Here is a 26,964-nt window from a genome sequence, read left to right on the forward strand (position 1 = left end):
CTGGTGGCAGCCAAGGCATACCGAAAGGTTTAATCTGCATTTTCCCCATCACTTTCTAAAGTGTAGACAATCAACGCATGTTAATGAAGCCTTGGTTTGTAGTGTTCATCTGTTTCCATGATGTGACTATACCCATCATGGATGATTTCAAGCTGCCAGGGTAGCCTCACTCAATGTGGAGGTGAGAATGGCTGGACGATGCAAACCACTATATAGCATTCTATCTAATAGACACGATGGACACACATAAGCTCAAGAGCATGGGTAATAGTTAAATGTAGCAAAATAATTTGCAACTGGTGAATTTTGAGTCTTTATTAATAGGCTTGTTTTAAAAAAATAAAAAATAAATAAAATAAAATAAAGAATAGGCTTGTTTTTAATATGATTTAGTTAATGCTTACATAAATTAATTTTTAATAATGGCTTTCAAAATTCCTGAGGTGTGTTTTTCATGAGCGGATTGCTAGCCCCAGCTCTCCTGTGTTACCCAAAAAAGAGAACCGTGGAATATATGCATCCATAAGGATGGATGCGTCTTCCACCTTGCTAATGTATTCTTCCAAGAAGTCAAATATTACAGAGCATTAGGGAAATGTCCTAAACATTTGGGTCATTGTGGCTGCATAAGCAGTGGGCCCTGGGCCTCATAGTTCAGCTAAAATACTTGCAAGAGGTCAGTGTTCCTGAGGGGAGTCCATGGTAGGAGCTTGCTGACTGTGCATGGGACATCGGACTGGAGTTGTCTTAGAAGCTCAAAGAATGTAGGAGCAGTCAAAAAGGCTCTTTTCCACCTTGCTGTGGTTGTACAACTACCTTGCTATGGTAGTATCATTATTCATATACATAGAACTACATCCTAGTCAAGTAGGGATAATAAAATATAACACTTATTTACTGATTGTTCTGTGCCAAACATCATGCTAAATACTATACATATATCATCTCTTTAATCTTTAAAGCAATCTTGAGTGGTAAGGATTATTATTCCCACTTACAACCAGAAAACTAAAAGAGCAATTAGGAAATTTGCCCAAGGTCACACGGACAGCAAGTGACAAACTAGGATGGGAATCACCCGTGTACCTCCAAAACCAATGCTTTGCTACAGGACCTCCTCAAGTCTGGAGATCCAAGGACTTAGAGAATCCATTAATAAAGTCCTGGATGGTATCCATCCACTCTTCAACATTCCTCATTAATCCCATTAACCAAATGTCGCTGCTGTATATCTATTTTCAGCTGAAATTGTTAATAGCATCCTTTTCCACTATCAGAAGTGTTCTAGTATGGAGTGTTCACTTATATGGTCCCTCTTCGTGTAGAAGAATGTGTTCTGCATATAAGCAAGCTGTGTTTCTGCCATGAAGGAAGTTAGCCAAAAATAGGGCAGTACCAAACCAGGATCTACTCTGTTCTTCTCCACCTTGCGGGATCAAGTCTGCACAGACGCATCTCCAGGGAATCTATACATCCACGTGTATGTGCAAAAGGGACATGTGAAATTTTTCAAACATAACTCCACTACTTAAGGTGGAGGGTCATGCCTTTTGACATCTGAAGCTACCTTCATTGACTTCCACTACTTACACATCATCATTCTTGAATGAATGATTCCCTAGACCTGACTTCCCTAGATGTGAAGACCTCATCCTGACCATCTTGGACACATTTCAAAGTAAGTTTCTCTATACCAATCTGGAAAAGTCCAAGCTTTCGATCCCAGAAAACCCAGTGAATGCCTGCAAAAGGGGCAGTGCCTCAAAATGATTAAGATTATCTAACATTTTGGGACACCAGGGTGACTCAGTGGTTGAGCGTCTGCCTTTGGCTCAGATTGTGATCCTGGAGTCCTGGGGTCAAGTCCTGTATTGGGCTCCCTGCAGGGAGCCTGCTTCCCCCTCTGCTTGTGTCTCTGCCTCTCCCTCTGTGTCTCTCATAAATAAATAATTAAAAATTTTAAAAAAAGATTATCTAATGTTTTTGGGATGTCAGGTCAACTACAACCAGTTTAGTGTTCTTTGATTATTAAACATAACTACAAACAGGGAAAAAGATATGGAAATAAAACAGAATTTGGAAAGCCTCAGTGGAAACATAAAAATAATATTGTGTGGAGCAAAACAAAAATACTGGTATTTTAATTATTTATAGATTCTCTTAAAGCATATGAAAATTAAAAGCTCTATTCTCGTGACCATATCAAGCTTAAAAAGATATAAACAAATAATCTGCTCTTACATCTTGAATATTATATGATCTCTTTCTCTGTAGATGAACACTGTCTTAAGAAAAAGTATTAATCAAGTTAATAGCAAATGGTTTCACAATTTTAAATATGTTCTGTGTAGCCTTTCATTAAATTCAAAATTTCCAAAGCTGTCCAGTTCTTGTGATACTGATGAAAGAAATAATCTATAGGATATATCACAGTAATGTTTTTTGGTCTTTCCTATCAGGAAAACTACATTTTTTTTTTCTGGTCTCAAAATAAGCTTATTACTGGTTTTCTTATAAGGGTCAAAAAAAAAAAAAAAAGAAAAAGAAAAAAAAAAACCCCCACAAAATAGCAGTCTAAACAAAAAACCCATTTCTCTCCCTAACATTGCCTGGAGCAATAAGGTCAGCAGGCTTGCTTGTGTGCATGTGTGCGTCTGTGCGCATGCATGTGTGTATGTGCATGTGTAATAAATATGTTATATTGCTGCTTTTCCTAGAATGTTTTTTCATTCCTCTTTTGCTAACACTGTTTTGGGTTTTATTAGTATTTATTAGTATTAATGCAATCAAAAATCGAGGAATTAATCCTGATGTATAAATACCTTAAACACCACAGATGGCTCATAACAATATTAAACTACAGTTTCACAAGCACTCAGAGACTAAAGAATAATACTATGGTCAAGTCACAAAAAATATATTGCCACAAAAATTCTAAGCCAATGACTGTGGCATATTACTTGCATTCTTTTTGCTACTGATGTACTCGTATTGGGCTGGATTGAATATCAACATTTCTTTACCAATATGATCTTAATGAAAAATTAAGGATTTTTATATTCTTTGGCCAGGTGGAAATTCATGGTTTACTGTTGTCTTGGCACCCATAAGAAACGAAAAACTATGTGTAAGTTTCTTTGAAATCTTCCATTCTTACGAATAGCGTCTTTTTAAAGTATGTAAATATATCTTTTCATCGATATAGTATAATTTTTCGTAATCTTTTCTAAACCTTACCTCAAAATGTTTTAGAACATAAGGCAGAAGGAATTATGAAATGACTTTTAACAATCCACTGAATAATAAGCATCGATTACAAACCTCCTAATATCATTGCACCAAAAGACCAATATACAACTCTGGTCTTGCCATCTAGGGTAAGGGTGGGCAAATTACCGCTCACAAACCAAATGTAGACTAGGGCCCATTTTTTGTTTTGGGTTTTTTTTTTTTTTCTTAAGATTTTATTTATTCATGAGAGACACAGAAAGAGAGCAGAGACATAGGCAGAGGGAGAAGCAGGCTCCATGCAGGGAGCCCGATGTGGAGCTCGATCCCAGTACCTCAAAGTCACAACCTGAGCCACCCAGCCACCTTAGGGTCCATTTTTGTATGACTTTCTACCTAATGTGTTTGTTTGCTTAAGAATACAAATTAATTTTATTATTATTCTTTAATATTTTATTTAAATTCACTTGCCAAAATATAGTATAACACCCGCTCATCCCATCAAATGCCCTCCTTGGTGCCCGTCACCCAGTGACTCCATCCTCCCATCCTCTTCCTCTTCTGCAACCCTTTGTTTTGTAGAGTTAGGAGTCTCTCATGGTTTGTTACCCTCTCTAATTTTTTCCCACTCAGTTTCCCTCACTACCTAATGTGTTTTAATTTTTAAAGAGTAAACGAGTATATGCAACTGAGAGTATGTGGTCTGCAAAGCCTAAAATGTTTACCATGTGGCCTTTTAGAGAATTGTGGCCCTGATCTAAGAGCTCACGATACTGTCAAGGAAATAATACTGTCCATACAATTAGTGAGCATATGTCCGACAATTAGTGAGAAACATAGGATTATATAACAAAGTGCTAATTTAAAGAATGGACAAAAGGTAAGGTTGGAATTCAGAGAAAAGAAGTATTAGGGGATCCCTAGGTGGCGCAGCGGTTTGGCGCCTGCCTTTGGCCCAGGGCCCGATCCTGGAGACCCGGGATCGAGTCCCACGTCGGGCTCCCGGTGCATGGAGCCTGCTTCTCCCTCTGCCTGTGTCTCTGCCTCTCTCTCTCTCTCTCTCTCTCTCTCTCTCTCTCTCTCTCTCTGTGTGTGTGTGTGTGACTATCATAAATAAATAAAAAAAATTTTTAAAAAAGGCATTAATCACTGTGGTCAAAATCATCAGGGAAAGTCCATGCTGATGAGCACCTCTCAAACTTCTGTGTGGTCATGAATGACTTGGGCATCTTGTAACCATGCAGATTCTAAGTCAGCAGTGTGGGATAAGCTCAAGTCTCTTGCATTTCTAATAAAGTCCCAAGGGAAACCCACGTTGCTCTTCCACATACTACAGTTCGAATAGCAAGGACTAAAAGGACAGGGAGCATTTGGAAATGCGAAGAGCAGCATGTAAAAGGGGCTGCCTGTTGATGCACTTAGAAGCCATAGTAACAGGCTTAAGAAAACAGTTCAACAGCAGAATAAATGTACCTGTGTTTTCCATATGTTTCATGCCAATGAGATGATAACCCCCAGGGCCCAATTTCCCCCAACCCTGCTACCCAGATTATTGATACTAGACCAAAGCCAAAAGAGTCTTTTACATTCGTATGAAATACACCAATCATTTTTTCCAGTAGTCTGAAAGACAGGAAAAGCCGTGGTGAAAGGAAAATTTTCTTATGCCTCGAACTGGATTGATATGAGCAGACTTACTCTGAAATATAAATTTTATAATTTAACTAATGACTTTATATCCTTTTACATCCAAATTGATCCAAAACGTCATCTAAAACTTTAATGTTTTAAATGCTGTAACCTCACTCCCTAAACAATCAAAAGCCATTTTCAGCTCTGGCCAGGGTATCCTGTACAAACGAACCATTCACCAAAAGAATCATTTGCCTCTAGAACACTTCAAGCATCCCCAAGCATGCATTTGGCTGAACTAACCTAAACACTATTAACAGTTATAAAAATTTTAAGAAGATTTTATTATTTTATTTACTGCAACATAAACAGATTTGTAATAGTCTCAAGTACAGTTTAGGGGTGTTTTCAGTTAAAATTATGGTGACAGAGTGAATGATCCTGGATCCTGCTGCTCGGAAAAAAAAAAAAAAATGTCAAGGGCAATCTTTAAAATCAGACCATCTTTCTGCTATTCGTAAAAGCAAAAACGCACAGACGACAACTAGATTCCATTATGGTCAGGGAAAAGAGAGTTGTAACCCTGAATAAGACATTTTGGGGCTGCTCAGGATTTCCCCCCACAAGGTTTCACTTAAAGCAGTACAGGAAAATGTCTGTTCAAATTACCTCTTTGACACCCACAACCATTATTCCTGGGTAGATATAGGCCCAATGGGGGCTGCTATTGAAATAATGGGTGGCATTGAATTCAATTAGCGGTCCTGTTAAGTGGTGCCTGCAGAAAGCTCAGTATGCAAAAAACAGGTCCCACTCCGGAATCATCGAGTGACGGTGCTTGGCTTCCTTCCTCCTACCCACATAGACAGAGAGATCTCCCAAGGGTCACTCAGTTAGAAACGGTCCCTTCCGACTTGGCGCTACCTTTCCCAGCAACCTCTAATTTCTCAGCCCTAGGAAATTGCCCCAGGCTCTCTTTTCCCTTTAACATTTACAGCTTGGTTTCATTTTTAAGCCTGTAACATAGGGAGCAGCACTCTCTGGTCCAGTTCTCAGCTCAGTCACTGAATTGAGAGGCGAAAACTGATGAAAACTTTAACAAATAGGTATGGGGAGGAAAGGTTTGGAGGAACTGAAGTTACTTAAACCGGAGAAAGGAGAATGAGAGGTAAGAAAATTACTAAAAATTAATTTATGTAAACATTAACCAAATTATATTAAAAACAAGCATATTAATAAATACTCAAAATTCACCTACTGCAAATTATTTTACTACATTTAACTATTACCCATGCTGCCGCCAGCTGATCCTAGCTCGTAAGAGCTGACTGTTAAAATTTTAGGAATTAGGCTGGCGAATTGTTAAATATGGCCATTAATCAAAAGAAAATTATATACTCTTACATATTACAAACAAAGGGAATGCAAAGGGGTCCAAGAAAACTTTAGGGGTGATGGATATATTCATGGCCTTGATTGTGGTGAAGACTTCAGGAAGTATATATGGTCCTGCAGATAATTGCTAAAACATTTCAGATTTTGCTTATGGCCTTATAACATTTTTGGTCAAATTTAAATAAGCCTAGTCTTAGTAATTAAACCCTTCATTTTTCTTATGTCATCTGTTCTCCTATAGACGGGTGGTAGAGAAATTTAGAATCTCTGTTTTAGAGAATGGAGAGATGAGTTCTGCTGATCAGTGGTACTTTGTCGTGCGCCACTGGAATCTCACCTGGTGACTATAGCTTCAGGATGGCCCAGTTGGAAACCTCTCCAAGCTACTCAATAGCTCATTTGTACGGGCTGAGCAAGCAAGTTGCTGATTGATCCAAGGCTGGAGGCCAGCAAGGAAAGCTTATTGGCGAGTTGAGAAGGTAAGAGGATTGTGGAAAGCCATAAAACAGAGGCGGAAACATCATCCTGGAGTATGGGCCTGGAAAAGCAAACAAACACAGTCTATGTATTCTAAACTCTTAGGTCTTTATAAAAACCATGAGCCAAGAAATGAAAAATAAATAAATAAAAATAAAGTGATTTCAGATGACAGCCAGTGTCCGTCCACTATAATTTGTCTCAGATTCAGATGAATCGCTACGATATTTTAGCTCTCAACTCTATCTTTAAATGGGATTCTGGTATAGTCTATTTTGAACTTTTCAAAGTAATATCTCTTTAAGTCATAAAAAAAAAAAACTGCCTAAATCATTTATAAGTAAGCCTGAATTTGCTAACGTTTGCAGCAACCATCTTGTCCTTGAGAACGGCTTTGGTATCATGCTTTGCAAACAGCATTTAAAGTAAAGGCATTTAGCAGCTGGCATTTCTCTGTTCCCAATTCATGCCTTCTAATAAAATCTGAGAAACAATTAGACTATGACTGTTGATCCTGAGCTTTGTTTTTGCTCAGCTTTTGTGGATGTAAGGAGTGCAGACTAACTGACATTCGCCAGCTCAAGGAAAGGACATTTACTGTCAGGGCTCCAGTTGAAAAAGAAAAGGACCGCAATTACAACAGCACCCGGCCTTGGGATGCTGGCGCTGAATGGTTGTTCAGTTTCCAGGTATCTGGAACCTACATACTCATTCCAGCTGTCGTGTCAAATAACATTGCAGGTTTTTTCTGTTCCACAACCTGCAAGCTTTCTCAAAGTTTATGTCCCCCACCACCACCACCACCACCATGGTTTTGAACAAGGCCCTCTAGCAAATCCTTACTTCACATCTCCAAGGACTATGAAATATGATTGTTTCAGTGTCTCTTTTGTGATAGTCAGAGGTGGACAGCCAGCCTCTGGGTTGGTTCCCAAAGTCAAGTGCTCACTCTAGTCCAATCAGTTTTACGTGAGGGCTCAGTGGTTGAGCGGCTGCCTTTGGCTCAGGTCAGGATCCCAGGGTCCCATCGGGCTCCCCGCAGGGAGCCTGCTTCTCCCTCGGCCTGTGTCTCTCCCTCTCTCTGTATCTCTCATGAAAAAATCCGTAAAATCTTAAAAAAAAAAAAAAATCAGTTTTACTTGACTGGGACCACCTGGCATATGGGTGACTAAAGTCAGCTAGGCAGAGGCTCCTGATGCAGTTCCCACAGAAGAGGGATGGGCCCTGTAGGTGATTTTAATGACAGTTGCTAGTAGGTCAGGACTGAGGCAAAATGGGCCCAACACTTACCCAGGCTCATTTTGAGGCATCCTAGGAACATAGCAACAAGACGATAAAGAAAATACTCGTTTTGTGATCTGTTCAGATTCTGCTCATCATATCTTTTTTTTTTTTTTTTTTCTGCTCATCCTATCTATTGACAATGGATATATTTGGATATGTAATGGCCAATTGATAGTTTGGAGCTGGGGTGGGGCTCCTGTATACATAATGTGCTACATAACAGCACAGTTAAGGTTTTCATTGTGTTTTTTGTTTTTTGTTTTTTGTTTTTCTTGAAACAAAGACTTCTCACAATTAGCCATCCACCCAGCAGGCTGTATCATTGTGATGTGATAGGACAATCAACCCACATAAAACCTCCTTATCAACACTCTTGATTAACTTTTGTTCAATAATCACTGTCAAGCTTGTGGATAATTCCTGCAAGTAAACAAGTAAGAGTTTAACTTCGGTTTAATCAGAAAGTGTCTAATCGTATTAAACCTTATAGGTACATCATACTCAAATGCCTAGAAATGCTAAGTTTTGGCATTTTGAATCATATTGCATTCAAACATCTAGGAGACCTATGTTTTGTTTTTTTAAAAACATTTTATCAAGGAGTTAATTATATTGTACTGATTCCAAGAGCTACTTTTAGGAAGTACAGTTAATTTGAACTACATTTAGAACTGTAACAGATTGTGTGAATTAAGTAACTTCCAAGCTAAAACTTATGATATAGCTTCCTACCACATAACCATTACAATTACAGCCATCCTGGGCATGCTAACCTAACAACACTTGGCTGTTATTTGGGCTCCAGTTGCTCCTTTTTACAAGGGTTACTTGGGCACTATAGAATTTGGACAGTTATGGGAAATTATTCATTGTTATTTTACTTGCAGTATTAATACGTTTTAAAGGATTACCACATAGTTATTACTCCTACAGGCATTATTAAATTCTTCAAACTCCTTTAACTATTTTCTAAGTGGGAGTTGAATTTTTTTTTTTTTAGGGTAATAAGTCTTTTAGATAGCTATCATGCCATCTATTTAATAAAGTGTTGTAGTGAATATAATTTTTTTTTCTTTCTGGGATTCTTAGTCAGTTGATAGGTATGTAAGAGAAATCTCCAAGAGAAATAAGTATTCCTCTTAATTTAAACAATGGGAGTTTCAAGTAGTTAGCGTGAATTTTAAGAGATGTAACCTTCCAAGCAGTCATATCCACTTATAAACATATAAAACTAAATAATGGTTTAAAATATGGAGATTAAAAACAACCGTGGCAAGGTAAATATTAGTAGAAAGTCAATGACTGAGGAAAAAGAATGGAAACATTTAGTCACATTCTTTTATATAATTGTTAGAACTGAACTTCACATTTAGCTGTAGGATTTCTGTCAGCCAATCAAAGGAAATTACAAAGAAGAAATACATTTCAATTCCTCAATGGAAACAAAGATTTTTGCCTTACAAAAGTTTTAAAAATATTTTTATTGAAAAGCACACAAAACAACATATTCGGCTCAATGAATCATCACAAAATCACTAGAACAAGAGAACAAAGCCTACACATGAAGATTACTGCCCCCTATTCCCTTGTAATCATTGTCCCTTCTCCCCTTCCCAGGGTAACCATTATCCTTTCATGGTAATCGACTCCTTGATGATTTTTTATGATTTTAATGCTTAAACTTAACGACTCTATACAACACCTTGCCTGTTTACATTCGTGTAAATGGAATTATATAGTATTCTTGGGATGGAAGAGACTGGGAGTCTGGCCTCTTTTCCTCAACTTTATGAGATTTTCCGCGTTGTTGCAAGGGATTTTATAACTTTCTTTTCTTCTATATTGCTATGTAGCATTTCGTTGAGCAAATATAGCTCAATATATTTACCCCCTTGTACTCTTGAAAGGGTGTTCGGTTTGCTTCCAGTTTGGGGTAATTTTGAATTTTACTGCTAAAAACGTTTTTTATAAAATGTATCTCGATGCACAAGTCCATGCATTTCCATTGGTTGTAGTCCTTGGAGTGAGATTGCTAGACCAAAAACTGTTTTCCAAAATTGTACCAAGTTATTCTCACCAGCAGTATGTGACCATTCCCACTGGTTGTGCCCTCAGGCGCTGGATCCCCACAGGCGACAATCAAGGTATTGGCTGGGGCTGTGATATCATCTCTGGTTCCCTTCCTTGATACCTCTATTGTCACTCATGATTTTAGCCATTCTGATGGGTGAATATTGCATTATGGTTTTAACTTTCATTTTCCTCATTACAAATAAAGTTGAGCACCCTTAAACAAGCTTGTTGATCATTGAGATTTTCTTTTGGAGAGCCTCCTAAAAAAGTATCTGACCCACTTTTCTTATTGGTGGTCAATCATTTTCTTAGCATTTGTATCCGTCTTTCATATATTTTGCATATTAGCCCTCATTTGGCATCTGGTAAATATCTTTTTCCAGTCTGTGTCTTGCCTTCCATTCTCTAACGCTGTCTTTGCAATAGACCTAAGTTCTTCAGTTATCAGTCTAATGTAGTCAAATAGGTAATTATTTTCTTCCACGTTAATGACATTGCTGTTCAATTTAAAAATCAGTCCTGTCGTTGACAATTTATATCATCTCTTAGAATGTTATTTTATCTTTTACAATTAAATATACAATCAACTTGCACATGATTTGATTTGGGGTACGGTTTAGCGTAGAGGTTAAGTTTCTTTCTTTTCCTCCATGCGAATATCAAATCGACCAAGCACTATTTGTTATCAAGAACTCCTTTTCCCACTGCTTAAGAGTATCATCCTTGCCTTAAATCAACTGTCCACGTATGCAGAGGTCTGTTTCTGAGCCATCTAGTTTCTTTCGTGATTGCCTATCCTTTTAACCGGTCGCCCCAGTGTCTTAATCAGCATGACTTTATAGATCTTGATGTGTGGTACATATCCAACTTTACTATTCCTCAAGAGATCTTCAAACGTTTCTTGGATATTTTTGGTGCTTTGCATGTCCATATACATTTTAAAATAAACCTGCAGGTGGGCAGCCGGGTGGCTCAGTCAGTTAAGTGTCTGCTTTTATCTCAGGTCATGACCCCGGGGTCACAGTTTCGAGTCCTCCATCAGGCTCCCCGCATGGAGCTTGCTTCTCCCTCTGCCTGGGTCTCTGCCTCTCAGTGAGTGTCTTGCACTAATAAATAAATAAAATCTTTTTTCCCCCCCGCCCGGCCATTAATAAAATCTTAAAAAAAAAAAAAAAAAAGTGCTGTGTTTGTTCCGGGTATGTTCAAACACAACCAGCCTTTGAATATTTAGCTCCCATCTGCAAGTCCGTTACATTGATTTATAGATTTAATAGCTTCTATACTTTTTGGAGTTTTTTTTTTTCCTATGCATACATCATCTATGAAAAAAAAAATAGCTTAGTGTTTCCTTCCTAATCTAGATCTTTCTTTCTTTAAAATACTAAAAGCCACAATTCTGTACATCTGAGCAACGCGTGACTGCAGCCCTAGGTTCAGCACAAAGCTGCCTGCCAGGGGACCGACTCCTGTTCCACCTGCCGCACTCGCTGAGCCAAGAGCGGCCCCGCGCACGCGCCCTGACAACCACGTCCAGCCACCTGCAGCCCGGCCGAGGCCCCGCCCCTCGCCCCGCCCCCCGGCCTCGGAGGCGGGAGGCGGAAGCGCGCGCCGCCGGCACCCCCCGTCGCCCCGCCCCCTCGCCCGCACGCAGCCAATCAGCGGCCGCCCCTGTCGAGCGTCCCGTCGGCCAAAATGGCGGCGGCCGTTGGCGCCGAGTCCCGTGTGTAGCTCCGCCGCCTCGCTCCTCCCGTTGCAAAATGTGAACCGGAGAGGCGGCGGCTGGAGGGGGGCGGCAGGCAATGAGTCGGCGAAGGAAACATGGGGACAGCCTTGGCCTGAAGAACACGCCGCTCAAGGCGGCGGCGGCCGCGGCCGAGGAAGGCAGCTCGGTGGCCGAGCCGGGGAAGAGGCGGCTGAGGTCGGCAGAGCCGCGTCCCCGGCCCGCGCGGCAACGGGAGCAGCCTCCGGCGGCCGCTTCGTGCAGTAAAAGTAACCCCGAGGGTGAGACGTCGGCCCCGCGGCCTCCCCGCGCTCCCGGCGCCGCTCGCAGTGCGCAGACCCGGGGCGGGGGGCGGGGGGAGCCTCCGGAGGGAGCCGCCGCCGCGACCCCCAGGCTTGAGCCGCGCGGTGCGGCGCCGTGCACGGGGCCGGGCGGGGGCGGGGGGCGGCGCACCCCAGCGGGACCCGCGCGCGCGGAGCTCGGCGGTGAGGAACTCACCGGAAGTCCCCGCGTCTGACGTCACCGCGCGGACGCCTGGGGTGGTGTCACCCCGAGGACGCCGTGGTGACGTCACCCCGAGGACGCCCCGTGTCACGTCACCCCAGGACGCCCGTGGTGACGTCACCCCGAGGAACGCCGGGGCCCCTGCCGAGCCCTTTCGTCCCAGGCAATCTTTGGCGTTCCGTCTTTTTTCTTTTTCCTTTTTTTTTTTCTTTTTTTGTAAGATTCTACTTATTTATTCATTAGAGACACAGAGACAGGCAGAGACCCAGGCAGAGGGAGAAGCAGGCTCCACGCAGGGAGCCCGACGGGGGACTCGATCCCGGGACCCGGGGTCACGCCCTGGGTCGGAGGCAGGCGCCAACCCGATGAGCACCCCCCTGCCCGCCCGCCCTTGTTGTGTCTTTTGTAGGATCTTATGACACTGTGACCCCCGCCCCCCCAAAAGCGCTTCCTTTAAAGCGTGTTCTCAAAAACGCGACCTACGTTCCCATCTGTTCAATGGGCTCGCGCGCAAGGCAGTTCTGGAATGAACAAGACACCAGCGTTTGTGGGAATTTGAAAGTGGTGCTAAGAATTTCCCAGGAAATGGGAAATTAAATAATTTAAGCTGCTTTGCTTTTTTTTTTTTTTTTTTTTTTTGGAAGTAATTAGTGTAAGTCGGATAGAGGTGGTGATGAAAGGGGGCTAAACAGACTTCTAATGTAGTTTTCCGCCGGGAGCCTTTTGATGTTTGTAAGATGCCAGCCATAAATGACAGGCGGTTCCCAAAGCCGCCAGGTTCCGGTTGTAATGAACGGAACGCCTTGGCTTCTGGACGTTGGTAGGGCTACTTACTGGGTTATCCCAAGACACTTGCTGTTTACGATGTCAGATTTGTGAAGCATCACGAGGATTCTCAGGTGAAACCTTTCAGTCGTTAATATACTCCTGTCTGGGAGGAAATTATATAATTGGGCTATTAAAAAAAAATGGTCTAAAGGATATCTGACGTTGGGGTATTAGGAAGTAAAGTAACGCTTAACAACGCAACGATTGTTTTGTTTGTTTTGTTTTTTTAATCTTATTTTATGTAGAAAGATATGAAACCCCAAAGAGAGTGCCGAGAATGGATTTACTGTCCTCTACCTTCAGTTCCCCTAATGATCCAGACGGACAGAATGATATCTTTTGGGATCAGAATTCTCCAATGACGAAACAGTTAGGTAATTTATTACTAATTAACATTTTCCATCTGGGTAAATATTTGGCAAGGGGGTGAGGATTTGACTCTAGGATTTCAGCAGGGTAATAACAGGACTTTCATACAACAGATGTCTTGAGAATCTTGGGTGATGGTTATGATAGGCCTGTGGTATCAGTGCACAGCGGGTCCAAGCCCGTGCCAATTAAAATTGTTTTCTAAGAAGTGTCTGCTACTTTTAAAGACTAATCTTTTTGTTTCCCGCTTAGAGAAATGTCTTTGTTCTTTAGGTAAAGGAAGAAAAAAACAGATTTACACCGCAGATAGTGATGAGATCTCACATATCGTTAATCGTATTGCTCCTCAGGTAAATATCGCTAGTTTCCTACCTTGTTCTAAAACTGAAAACTATGCCACTAGGCCCACGTGTAGTTCGCTTGGATGAGAAATGCTTCGTCTTTTACGATTCTCTTTTCTGAAAACAGAGCAGCAAAGGTTCTACCCTTTGTACTACTGGAATGTACGTCTTGAAAAAAGGGACATGATGTATAATTGGCAATATATATTTTCCTAAGTATGTGTCTTTTGTTAATTTTTTTTTTAGAGTAGTGATTTTCGACTAGAAGTTTGTGCTAATTTTGTTCTTAATGTTGTTTGACAATATATGGCATCATTTTTACAGTTACTAGAATAATACAGTCAGACATTAAAATTTAAGCTTTTTAAAGTTATTTGTGATTGGTATTTGCTGTCTATAGCACACTCTTTCCCAATTGAAATTGTTCTTAATACTTGAGAAATGCTCATAAAAGTGGAAAGAACACTGGATCGAAGTTAGTTCTGTCTACTTCCTGTACTGGGTGACCATAAGCAAGTCACTTAAACTCTCAGAACTTTAGTTCATTCAGCCATAAACTAGAATTATTACTTGGCTTGCTCTCTCCATTGGACTATTATGAGGATTAAATTAGATAAAAATTCTTGATAAACATAGAGCACTATAAATGTGAGGTTATTTTAAAGTTCATTATGATAGCTAAATTATTTGCTGTCATAGAACATTCTCAAAAGTTCCTTTTTCTTTATTTCAGTTCCTCTACTGCTTGAATGAAATAGGAATATAAATGTAATGCAGCTTCTGTTCTGAACCTCTTTACTGTCCTCTCTTTTTTCTTATTTAACAATATTTAAATTCAGAAAACATCTTATTTTTGCTCATTGTCCTCTCTGTAGGAAATATGGGATTTTTTCCTTGACATACCCTTGGAGAGTGACTACATAATGTTCACCATAAACAATAGATGGCATTGTCCCAAACTGTGGTTATAAGGAATTACCATCATCCAGGTGGAGGAGACAGGAAATAAAGTCTTTCTTAGTGGCTATAAAATATCCAAAATTACAATTAGCACAGTCAAAACAACTCTGTTGATACTAGCTCTACATTCCATGTTTGGCATGTCATAGAAACTCATTTTACATACAGTTCATTAGTTAAATAGCTTTTATGCCATAATACTATTTACTTCATAAGTTAACAATAGATCTTCATTAATTGTGGGTTTCACATGAAAGAAGCATAATAAAATGTGTTTGGACTGGCCAGCTTAAATAGTGATAAAAAGATAGTTGAGTAAATTACTGGACCCTTTACCAAGTGGGCTGGAAATAATAGCTCACATAAAGAAATGGCAACAATATGCAAGTGGTAACTTGTGTATAAGAAAAAAATACAGTGAAATTAGTTGCTTTTAAATGTTACTCTTTTCAACTAAGCACTTTTAAAGCATATAAATCTTTGGTAGTATCAAGGTCTTTTTAAAAGATTGTCATGTTCTCAGAATGACATATTCATGTTTTTTATTTTTAGGTGAGTTAACCCCTTCAAATAGTTATTTAAGTCACCTTGGTATTTACAGAGACGGCTTTTTTTTTTTTTTTTTTTTTTTAATGCACTTCTATTTTCACTGGACAGTTTCACTTTCTTGAGGGATGCTTTTTATAATAGTTTGAGGATGTGTAGTTTTTCATCATTTTTATACAACTCTACACCAAATACTCTTTAGGATTAAATAATGTATTCAAATGCCTTATATAGCACCTGGATTATAGTTAGAAATCAATAAATTATGCAGTTATTATTAGAGATATTTTAAAAATACAACAAATAGTATAAAAACATACAAAGGGCTCTTGTGTATATAAGTCGGACATAAAAAGTTGTCATACTGTTCTCTAAAAATTGAATACATTTAAAAATAATAAATGGACAAAAGGTGCATTATTAAGTCATTGAGTATTTTCTCTAAATTCAAGGTTGTTGAAACAAAAGTGAAAATATATATTGAGTCTGAAAGTAAAATGATTGATTTACTGCAGTATTTCGTGGAGCTAAAAATCTAGGTTTAACTGAGGTCAAAGAAAACTGCCTATTGATTGAGGAAGTTAAAGTATCAAATTATAGGGACATTTTCACCTAAATCTAGTAAATAAATATAAACTGATATCTTTTTCATGCCTAGCATTTTGCTAGATGCTGATCATAAGATCAGTCTATGCTTTCAAGTATTCTATAATCTAGTAATACAATTATTTTTAGCTTATGTGACATGTTCATTCTATGTACTATGTTCATTCTAAGTACAAAAATAGAGTAGAAAATGGTTAACCCATTTGATTTGTTGATTTGGTTTATAACTAATGAGTAAACTCATTTTCTAATTTTTTTGCATGACTGAAAGGAGTAGCAAAAACATTGAGGATTAAAATGGCCCTTTCCTATCCTTTATAGTGGTTAAAGTTCTTTTTCTGCTTTCTCTCCTTATTTTTGTCCTTTATGCCTGCCTTATTCTTAGCATCAGTTTTAACATCGCACTTAACTAAATCAGTCCTGAGCTTAATTCTGTGTTCTCAACTCAGGTCAACATGGATTGTCCAACTTTAGATAAAGATTATAAGGGGGTAGGGAAGATTTGAAGAACCAGATGATGAGGAAAGAATTCCATATGTATTTCTATCCTTAATAAGTCAGTCAGTTTTCTCTTGAAAAAAAAAAAAAAAAACAACTGCTTTTATTGTTGAATATGCATTTGTTAATTAAATTCTTAAAACTTAATTTTGAAAATAAGGAATCATTGGTTCTGATGTTTTCATTTCCTGAAACATAAATGGATCACTTCTTAACAGCATGTCACTGCCATCCTTCAACTTCTCATTGTTCTGAAATTTGTTTAGTAACTATCACCTTACCAGATTTTAGTGCTTTAGGAAAATAATTCAATGTAGTTAGTTTTCTTTTTTCTTTCTTTTTTCTTATTTTCTTTCTCTCTCTCTCTTTCTTCCTTTGTTTTGGGGGGTATGTACATGTTTTGTTTTGTTTTTTTCCCTTCTGCCAAAGGATGAAAAACCATCAACAAACTCCATGCTAGGCGTCTGGATTGGTGAGACTGCTATTCCTTGTACCCCAAGTGTAGCAAAAGGAAAATCAAGAGCAAAAATCAGCTGCACAAAGTAAGTTCAAACTTCAGCTTTTCTGACATTCAGTGGAGGAAATATTTTTAATAATATTTTGTTTTGGTTTTGTATATATATCAAAATGGTTATAAATTTTTTTTTAGTTTTGACATGAAAATTTTAGACTTAGAATAATTGTAAATGTTAAAATTTTGTTTTAGTATATTTAAAAAAAGGTTAATAAATGAATATTTATAGTGACTCAGAAGTTTTCATAGTTAAAATTTCTAAAATGTTTTATCAATAGGTTAAAAACACAAAATCGAGAGGAAGAACTTATGAAATTGGCTAAACAATTTGATAAAAATATGGAAGAACTAGATGTGATTCAAGAGCAAAACAAGAGAAATCATGATTTTATCCAGACAATTTCAGAAGCAGAGACTTTAAACAATTATATAGATAATGTACAGATGCAGTTATTACATGATACAGTTCCTGAAATAGATAATGCCATAATAAAGAAACCAGGAAAAGAAAACACCCAAATATCTGTGGTAAATGATCAAAATAGCAGTCAAAAGCCATTTGATCAAAATGCTGAAGCAGCTTTTAATGCCATTTTTGATGGCTCTACTCAGAAATATAGTGGACAGTTCAGCCAAGATCTGTCCGATGCTTTTTTGAACACGAATAATACTACCTTTGGAAAGAAAAGTGCTTTGAAAGAGGAGAAAATCATTATTAATGAAACTCCGGTCACTGAAAACCTGACAGATAAAACCCCAGGATCACTTTTTTGTCAAGAAGATGCTCCTGGAATGACAAAATCATGTGTGACTTCTTATACTGAGAAGCCAGAAGCTTTTAATAAACACCTTGATGCATTTACTACCAGTGATTTTGAGGATGATTGGGAAAACTTACTAAGTAATGAACCTTTTGTTACACAAAATGGCAAAATGTGTGAACTTTTCCCTGCTCCTAAAACATCTGAAAATCCTGATCAAAAGGGAATTTATAATTTTAACACCAAAAATGATAAAAATAAGTCAAGAATGAATACAAGTCTAGATGCCAGGTTAGGGGATTCAAAAATTTTACAAGATCTCCCTTCAAAGACACATAATGAAGAATCCATAGATTCTGGAAAAGACAGGTTTTCACTAAATCTAAATGATAAACCAAACAAATTATCATCCACTGGAAATAAAATTAAATTTGAGAAATCTTTCAATAAAACTGTTGTTCAAGACAAAATTCAAGACTGTGCAGTTGCATCTAATCTGACAAAACTTAAAGAAGATACACACACTAAATTTACTTGTAATGCAAATATTTCTGAAAAGTCCACTTTGAACACAGGATATTCTAATGAACGAAAAAATAAGTCCGTTTACAATCAGTCTAGTAAAGCACCTGCTAATATAGATCCTTTTGGTTCTGCAGCTTTGGGCAATGAAACCAGTGTTTATAATCCAAATCAGACTAATGCATCAAAGTTAGGTTCTTTCTTTGATGACTGGAATGATCCGTCATTTGCCAATGAAATTGTTAAAGCATGTCATCAACTAGAGAATACCTGGGAAGCAGATGATGTAGATGATGATTTATTATACCAAGCATGTGATGACATTGAAAGACTAACTCAGCAACAAGATATTAGAAAAGACAGCAAGATATCAGAAAGTAAACTTGAGATCAATTATAGTTCCAGACACGGAGCCAAAAACATGTTTACTACATCTAAACAAGAAAGTCAGTTGGTGCAATCAAAGCATTTGAATCCGAGCAGCATTTCAGGGCACACCTCTTTCACAAATAGCTCACAATTAAATAAACCAGTGAAGCTGGAAAAAGAAATTTGTGGAAATTCTCCAAGCTTTTTAGGTGCCACAACTAATTTGACAATATACTCTCAGAACTCAAATTGTCAGATCAAAAATCTACATTATCCTCGGAACAACAGTGATGTTCCAATACAAGTGAACAGCACCGAATCGCTTCTTACCAAAAGTTCAAGTTTGAATGTGAATTCAAATCCTTGGAATACAGAAACCACTACTTACAAAAAAAAATTAAGTACTCAGCATCTATCCCATAGGAGCACAACAGATGGAGCTCAGAGTGACCTTAACAGACCAGTTATATTTCCTAAGTATACATTTATAAAGATGAAAAATTCTCACATTCTTTCCCAGTTTAATCAAAATTGTATGCCAGGAAATATTTCTGATACCAAAATTACACAGAGTTTAGAGAAAAATAAGACTCCTATCAACCTGTTTTGTGGGAAGACTAATCAACAGCAGTCTGTGGTGAAGCATTCTGAATCTTTGAAACAGCCTTCAAAAGGTATGTATAAAATAGTTTTCCTTGGAAGTTATCCCCTGGGAAAGTAGCTAAACCAGTTATTTCTATTGAATTTGTGTAATATCTAAAATGCAAAAAACTGTGATATTTACCAGAATTCTTAAAATGACTCTTAAAATACAAAGGGTGGGTGAATTATGTTTTCAAAAGACTGCATCAGATTCTTTCCCAGCTTTTAATACAGCAACTAGCATATAGTAGGTAATAAATACTTGTTGAATATTTTCTGAATTATTTCCTAGAAAATTGTACTTTTAGATATATTGCTCTAAGACTGTGTTTACTGAATACTCTTTTAAAACTTGAATAATCTTATTCCTGTGTTTAACAGGACATTGAGGTGAATATTTGAAAATTCAGAGCATTCTAATTAAACACATTTGCTACATAATATATGATATAAAACTCAGTTGTGATAGAATTGTAATTTACTTACTCAGTACAACCTGTCATCTTTGGTTCTTCTGATTCCTTTCCCACAATTTTATCAAGTTCCATTGTTTCAGCCTCAAAAAAAAAAAAAAAAAATCTCAAAATTGTCCTTTTTTCTCACTCTTAACTGCTAACCAGCCTTAGGCCAGCCAACATTTTTTGACAAGATTGTAGTTCTTTTATCTGTCCTTTTTCAATTCTAGTCTCCAAACAGTAGAATAATCTTCTAAAAACAAATAGGCAAAGATGGCATCCCTGTGCTTAACCACAGCCTTCATTGTTGGCCCATCATTTTTCAAATAAAATTCCAATTTACCCTCATCTACAAGGCCCTGGATTATCACTTCCTATCCTGCCTTTCTTCTTTTTTCTGTCACCTGGTAAGCTTCAACTACACCAGCTGTCTTTCAGTTCCTTAAACAGAATAGTTTCCTAGTTCAGTAGTTCTGACCATGTTATTCTCCGCCCTGCCCCCCATTCCATCTTTTGCTTTTTTATCCTCAGGTCTCAGTTTAAGTATGACCTCCTCACAGAGACCCTTCCCTGCAGTCTATAAGTATAAATAGGTCTTTTCTTTGTTATTTTCCATCATCTCTTTTATTTCCTTCATTTCTTTCATCACAGTTTGCAAGTAAGTACTGATTATTGTCTGTTCTGTGTGTAAATACCTAGGCCTACCACAGCATCTGCCACTTAGAGGATGCTTAGTAAGTATTTTAATAAATATCATATGATATGAAGAATCTGTTATTCACTGATACTGTGATGTTTTTAAAAGGGACTGTGTCTGGCATAACTACTTGTACATCTTAATGTCCAGCTCTTTCTCACAGCCTCATGTTTTTACAGATGCCTTTTCCTTCCTTTGCTACAAGGATAGTGCCCCAACATGCATACCCCAGATCTGATCGCCCATTTTCCATTTGTCCTTAAAACACAGTACATTTCTATCCACGTAGATAATTTAGGTTCACATTTTCTGGGTTTTTCCAATACCCAGTGTTAACTTCTGTTAAGCATTTACTGTGCTAGCTTGTAATTATTGATTTTCTTCATCAGTCTTCCTCACTTGGGGGCTAACATTAGGATTCTTATCTATTATGTAGATCAATGCTAATAAGGTGAGGGAGTTTTTAGCTTCTTTTAACATTAGATCATTGTTTTCTGTTTAGATTCTAGGTGATGCTTTTTTTGGCATTACTGCTACAACTTTCCTATTAAATGATCCCACCCTTTATGTAGTTTTTTTTAACTTGTAATAGTAATATGCTGGTTGTTTAAAAAGAAAGAAAACAAAATTAATTTTAAGTAAAAAAAAAAATACATTTTCTACTTTCTATTTTCTCGCAGTCATATCTCAGGGAAATCACAGTTAACAGTTTGGAATACATCATGTAGAATTTTCTGTGCAAATAAAAACGTGTGCTTGTGCGTATTTACACCTGGGTGCATACACGTTTATGTAATAAGATGGAATCATGTACTATGTACCTACTATTTGGCACCTTGGTCTTGCCTTCATTTAATACAGCTGTCTTTTCCTGTTACAGTTTTGTTTCAGTCCTTTTAATGACTACATAGTATGTCGTTATACTGATATACCGCGATTTATTTAACTGTTTCTCTCTTGATGGAAAGTCCAGTTTGGTTGCATTTTTTGCATTATAAACAATCCTCCCGTGAATATACTTCTACGTTAATTTCTCCATGCTCGTGTGATTTTATCTGTTAATCATTGAAAAATTAATGTAAGAGAATGGTTTGAATTTGATGGTGAATATTTCTCTACATTATAGCCTAGATATTGTCAAACTCTAAAAATTGTAGTCAACCCATAATAATTTTAAATACTTAAGTTTATATTTAAATAAGTATAAATAATTGGACCTACTCTCAACATGAATTTATTTTCATATAACTATGTTAAAGACTATAATACTGTTAAAGACTATAATACTCTGGAATATTTGAGTTTTCCCAAAACTACTATCTACCATCCTGTCTGCATTTTTTATGGGTGGATAATCTTTCAGTTTATCTTACCAATTTTTTTAAGTTTACTGATAGTACATAGGTAATCTCCTATTTAACATTAACTTTCTTGGTATTTTCTATGGTTTCTACTTTTTTACTTTGTTATGTAGATGTAACAAGCTGCTCTCCTGAGAATATCTCTGACCTAAAAGCCCAATTAACTAATTAACTCATTGCTTTAAGGCAGGGTTTGGCAAACCATGGCCTATCCAGATCCAGCCCATAGCCTGTTTTTATACAGCTAGCATGCTTAGGTGGTTTTCACATTTTAAATATTTGAAAAAATTAGGAAAAGAGTATTATTTCATGACTTTTGAAAATTACATGGCATTCAGATTTCATTGTCATAAAGGTTTATTTGAAAACCATCACATCATTTGTATTGTCTGTGGCTGGCTGTTTTCATGCTACTGTAACAGCTTAACAGTTGCAACAAGAAACCATATGACTTTCAAAGGTTAATATATTTACTTTCTGGCTCTTTACAAAATTTTTTTTCTGACTTCTGCTTTAGGATAAAGATTAAGAAGAGCCACTGTTTCTTTGTACATTTGCAATAGTTTGAGACTTCGCCTTGTATTTTTTATTGAAGATTGAGTTAAAGAAAAGGCTGCTGGGAAAAATGGATGATTCTCTAAATCAGATTTTCATGGTGTGACTTTATTTACATCATTTTAAATTATTTTCCAAGAATATCACCAAGCCAATTAATTTTAGGGAGCTATGTTCTTATCTTCTATCATGGATTATTAACTTGTTTTCCTTCCAAACTTATGGTCATTTGAATGCAACTGTGTATGTGTATATTCTGAGTTTATATGTCTCAGCCTCAAGACTAAAATATTAGACAATTAGTCAAGCTAATTATAAAGTATCTTGTAGCATCTTTCTGTAAGGAAAAATAGCTACAAATCTGTGAGATAATTAGTTTAGGAAATAAATAAGGCATCAGAGTAATCTGGGGAGTTTATCTGAAATATTTATCTTTTACCCTGAACACCCTCTCCCATTTCCAATTATACCAAGAAAGGAAGGGGAGGCAGATAATTTATTTTGGACAAATAATCTCCCTTAGTTTCACAAGAGATATATAACAAAGTCTGAACCTTTGTCTAGATTTTAGTGTAAATATTTCTCTGCCAACAATACTACAGATTCTTATTCTTTGAGAGGCTGATTTTACAGCAACATTTTTACCAATACAAGGTCATGTGAATATGAGTTAGAGTGATGGTCTTAATTTTAAAACATCCTTTAAGTGAGAAAACACGTTTGCTAATTTTAAAGTTTGATTCTTATTAGCATTGTATAGATAATCTAATATTTTAGCTCAAAGTGACTAAACTGTGGAATTAAATTCATTTTATTAGAACTCAGTATTTTGGCAGGGATAGAATTGGATGTGTTATTAAAATCAAACTTAATTAGTTTCATTCATTTAAGACATATTTTGTATAGTATATTTACCTGAAGTATACACTAAAATATGCTGCATAGAATATGTCAGAATGCTTCACATTTCTATAAGCTAAAAAGACATTCAAATTGAAGATTTTATTCAGATATTCTGCTTTTTGACATAAGTTTCTAATATTTATATAAAATGTATCTTCCAAATAAAAATATCTGAAGTGAATTAAATGGTTATTGACATGATGGATTTCACTCTAAAGCATTTTTCCTGAATGGCTAAAATGAAAATCTTGGAGCTCTTTAAAGGAAAAAATGTTAGTTGAATATTAGTATAGTTTATCTTATAGAAAAAATAAACTCGTTGAGGTATTGGTATCTAATTCATAATCTTTTGACTGCTTTTCTATTAAATTTTATATAACATTTTAAATCCCAGTTTTTAAAAGATACTCATTTGTTGATTATATAAGTTAGATGTCCTTATTCAAAAGAATTATGTGTTAGGAAGTTAAAATGTACAGTTTTAATCAAATGAATTTTATCACATTATGAAAAGGTATATAAAATAGGGACAGATTGATCAGTGCTTGATTTTTCTTTTGGCCTAGGGCACTGTATCTGTACAAGACCTCATATTTAGTAGTTTATGTGATTTAATAGTTAATACCAATGTAGCAAATCTGGGTAACAAAGTAAAAACTCATATTCAAGATGACTTTTGTAGTCTAAAAAGAATAATATCTATATTTTGTTTAATTTTTAGAGGAAGAAGAGAAAAATAAAAAGTATTCTCCTGAAGAAATTCAAAGAAAAAGACAAGAAGCCCTGTTTCGAAGGATGGCCAAAGCACAGGCATCATCAGTAAAAGCAGCTCCCACTTAACTTGATTTCTTCTATGAAATATTAGTTGGAAGACTTCACAAAGACACTTAATAGCTATCTATGATAGGAAATATTTTTTTTTTTTGGTTTCTCTATGAGAAATTTAATGCTGACTTATAAAGCATGGACTTCTTTTTATTTGTAATGGACTTCTATTTTATTTAATAAATCAATGTTTGCAATGGTCAATGAAACCTTGCCTTGGAGAGGTATGTGAAAGTAATTGCATATAAGTTTTGGAAATTCAGGAAAGTTAACAATTACGTTGCAGAATTATAAAGAACAAAGTAGCTATATTTTTAAGTATTGTGGGTCATCCAAAAATAGGTAATCTTCTAATTTTTTTATCGTAGTAACTTCTTAACACAAAGCTTCAACTCACTAAGTAAATAAGTCTATTTTTTTATAGTTTTACTTTCAATAACTGTTTCTAAGTTTATACATATCTGAATTCTAAAAATACTTCCCTATTCTTAGGAATGTTTGGTGGGAAATAAAGGACTTCAATTTATTTATAAGGAAATTACTATTTTCAATTCCTAATCTGAAGTAGATTTTAATTATAGTTTTCTAAAACATGCATTTTGAAAATTCTCCACTGTTTTTAGGGAAAATGCTGATTTAAGAAGTTTAGAAAAAGGGAAGTAGACCGGCTATATAAGTAATATAATATTATTAACATTGAGAACTGTCAGAATCTTTTTAAGGTGTCATCTGTTCCAACTTCTTTATTGTATGGGTAAGAAATGAATACTGTTATTCTAAAGTCACAAGGCAAGTTAAAGCTGCTGGGATTAGAATGATTGCTTTCATTCTAATGAACACCTAGACAATTATACCATTTTCTTCAGAGTATTAATTAGTATATAAAATAGCTTGTTTATAGAAGCATTAATTATTTCATAGTATAAAACTAAAAATAGTAACTCAAAGTACGTTAAGGACTGTCTAATAAATAATGCTCAGTTTCTTTTTTTTTTCATTGTTTCTTGTATTAAAGAATTCATCATTCCAGGATATAAAAATGAGAGTCATTCTCTTTTTTAGTTTTCCTGTAACTATTTAATTTTTCCTTAATCAATTTTCTGACTTTACTAATTTATCTCTATTGCTCTATTTTTTTTTTATTTTTTAATTTTTTATTTTATGATAGTCACACATTGAGAGAGAGAGAGGCAGAGACATAGGCAGAGGGAGAAGCAGGCTTCATGCACCAGGAGCCCGATGTGGGATTCGATCCTGGGTCTCCAGGATCGCGCCCTGGGCCAAAGGCAGGCGCCAAACTGCTGTGCCTCCCAGGGATCCCTATTTTTTTCTTTTTTATTCAGAAATAACTAAGCCAGAAAATCTCAGTAGAGGTCATAAGGACAGTAAGGTTGCTCTGTTTATCCTAAATCACTTTAGGACCTGATGAAAGTTATAGATGTGAAACACCTATTAGTGCATTCACCCCTATTCAGGTGTCTTAGAGCAATGATAATACCAAAATAATTAAATGTATTTTAAGATATGACTATATAGAGCTATATCACTCTGAAAATTGTGTTTTCATGTATTTAGTGGAGTAACACTGTAACACCTTTTTCCTTTAGCTTTTATTAGAAACAGTCAGGATTTGTGGCCCTTCAGTGAACACAGATGGCTGTATAGATAGTTTCTCTAGGTTGGCTCTTTCCAATCTCTAGGAAATGTGTCCACACAGAAGAAGGCACAGTTGGTAGTCCTGGCAGCTCTTTTCCAGCTCAAGCTTGGCTGCTGTTTATGCATCTTAGGCTGGTCATGGAAGAACTTGACATTAATAATGCCATGATTACAGGAAAGTCTACTGCAGAGACTTTGCTTATTACACACACAGTCAGTCAGTCATATGTAGGCATGGACCATATCTTGGGTACAGTGTTTATATCATACTCTATTATCACTAACTTTTACATTCCTGAGAACAGAGGCACCTTACTCATCTCTATCTACTCAATACTGATATCCAGTGGTTACTTAAGTATTTATGAATTTGGATAAATTCTGATGGCAGAGTTCTGGCTCCAACTCAAAGCAATTTGATTCTTGATTCCCTGAGCTATTCAGGATTAGAAGATGTTTTGAGGATCAATTTAAATGTGGCCTAACTGATTAGTGTAAGTGATAATTTATCTAAAGTCTAACCATGATCTTCAATTCTTCCCAGTGATGATCAGAATCACTTATGAGACTCAAAAACAAAACAATAAATTGTGTTGTTGTACCTTCTTTAGATTTTATAGATGAATACATCTAGGGGTCGATTTCAGATATGTGTGCTTTTAAGTTCATTGGCTAATAGCCAACAGGATTGAAAAGAAACTGTAATTGCTAAACTTATATAAGTTGCTAAATGTTTTCTTTACCATGCATGATTTTAAGAAATTCCCGTAACTAATTTTCTTCTCAAAACAACTATGTAAATAACACTTCTTACCACCTTTTTACAAAAAAAGAAGCTGAAGTAAGCATATTAAGTGATGTTCTCAAGGTCACACAGTTAGAAAGTAGTTGGAGCTAGAGTTCGAACCCAAGCAGTGTAATTTCAAATATCATGATCTTTTTTTTTTTTTTTTTTTTTTTTTTTTTCAAATATCATGATCTTAATTGTTGGCCATACTGTCATTCTTGGAAACTATTCATAAGAACCATTTGTCTATGGAAATTGTATGTACAGGAAGGAACTGTAACATTTTGGGCAAGTGTGCCAGAAGACTCACTAGAATTCTATAGCTTGACTGTACAGCTCAGGAGAATTATTTTCCAGTCGCAGTTGCTACTTACAGATGACTCCTACTTTATGTGTACATGAGCAGGTGGGTATGTACTGATTAGGTGAATCCACAGAAAGATCACCTTTTTCATT

The 26,964-nt window shown here is 36.6% G+C and overlaps 1 protein-coding gene and 1 long non-coding RNA gene across 8 annotated transcripts in view; one reads left to right on the forward strand and one right to left on the reverse strand.

Moving 5' to 3' along the window:
- LOC102155303 overlaps positions 1 to 26,964 on the reverse strand; it is a 76,980-nt gene that overhangs the window by 39,391 nt on the left and 10,625 nt on the right. For 2 of the 4 annotated variants that reach the window (XR_005366195.1, XR_005366196.1), the window contains 2 exons: positions 19,756 to 19,826; positions 6,593 to 6,793 (listed from right to left, as the gene is read on the reverse strand). This is a non-coding gene — a long non-coding RNA (uncharacterized LOC102155303). Of the gene's footprint in view, positions 1 to 6,592; positions 6,794 to 7,575; positions 11,140 to 12,307; positions 12,398 to 19,755; positions 19,827 to 26,964 lie in introns of those variants that run through there. The other 2 variants (XR_005366197.1, XR_005366194.1) reach the window with 2 other exon arrangements.
- ETAA1 (ETAA1 activator of ATR kinase) lies at positions 11,753 to 25,105 on the forward strand. 4 transcript variants are annotated; one of them, XR_005366193.1, is made up of 7 exons: positions 11,753 to 12,090; positions 13,387 to 13,515; positions 13,784 to 13,860; positions 16,891 to 17,003; positions 17,254 to 19,301; positions 22,300 to 22,437; positions 23,962 to 24,091. XR_005366193.1 is itself a non-coding variant. In XM_038551466.1 (6 exons), exons 1-6 carry the CDS (start codon positions 11,889 to 11,891, stop codon positions 24,078 to 24,080), a joined length of 2,688 nt encoding a protein of 895 aa, XP_038407394.1. In that variant the 5' UTR covers positions 11,754 to 11,888; the 3' UTR covers positions 24,081 to 25,105. The 4 variants fall into 4 exon arrangements, 3 of the variants coding, with proteins under 3 accessions (XP_038407394.1, XP_038407395.1, XP_038407396.1); XM_038551466.1 differs by lacking the exon at positions 22,300 to 22,437 and having other exon boundaries at positions 11,754 to 12,090; positions 23,962 to 25,105; XM_038551467.1 differs by lacking the exon at positions 22,300 to 22,437 and having other exon boundaries at positions 12,072 to 12,090; positions 13,391 to 13,515; positions 23,962 to 25,105.

Source organism: Canis lupus, chromosome 10 (genome assembly GCF_011100685.1).
Source record: "Canis lupus familiaris isolate Mischka breed German Shepherd chromosome 10, alternate assembly UU_Cfam_GSD_1.0, whole genome shotgun sequence".
Taxonomy (NCBI): Eukaryota; Metazoa; Chordata; class Mammalia; order Carnivora; family Canidae; genus Canis; species Canis lupus.

Excerpts from the sequence above, each read along its gene's own strand:
- ETAA1 (XM_038551466.1), top strand. The coding sequence starts at position 11,889 with ATGAGTCGGCGAAGGAAACATGGGGACAGCCTTGGCCTGAAGAACACG. Across the intron at positions 13,516-13,783 it reads TCCAATGACGAAACAGTTAG|GTAAAGGAAGAAAAAAACAG; the intron begins GTAATTTATTAC and ends TTTGTTCTTTAG. Across the intron at positions 17,004-17,253 it reads GCAAAAATCAGCTGCACAAA|GTTAAAAACACAAAATCGAG; the intron begins GTAAGTTCAAAC and ends TTTTATCAATAG.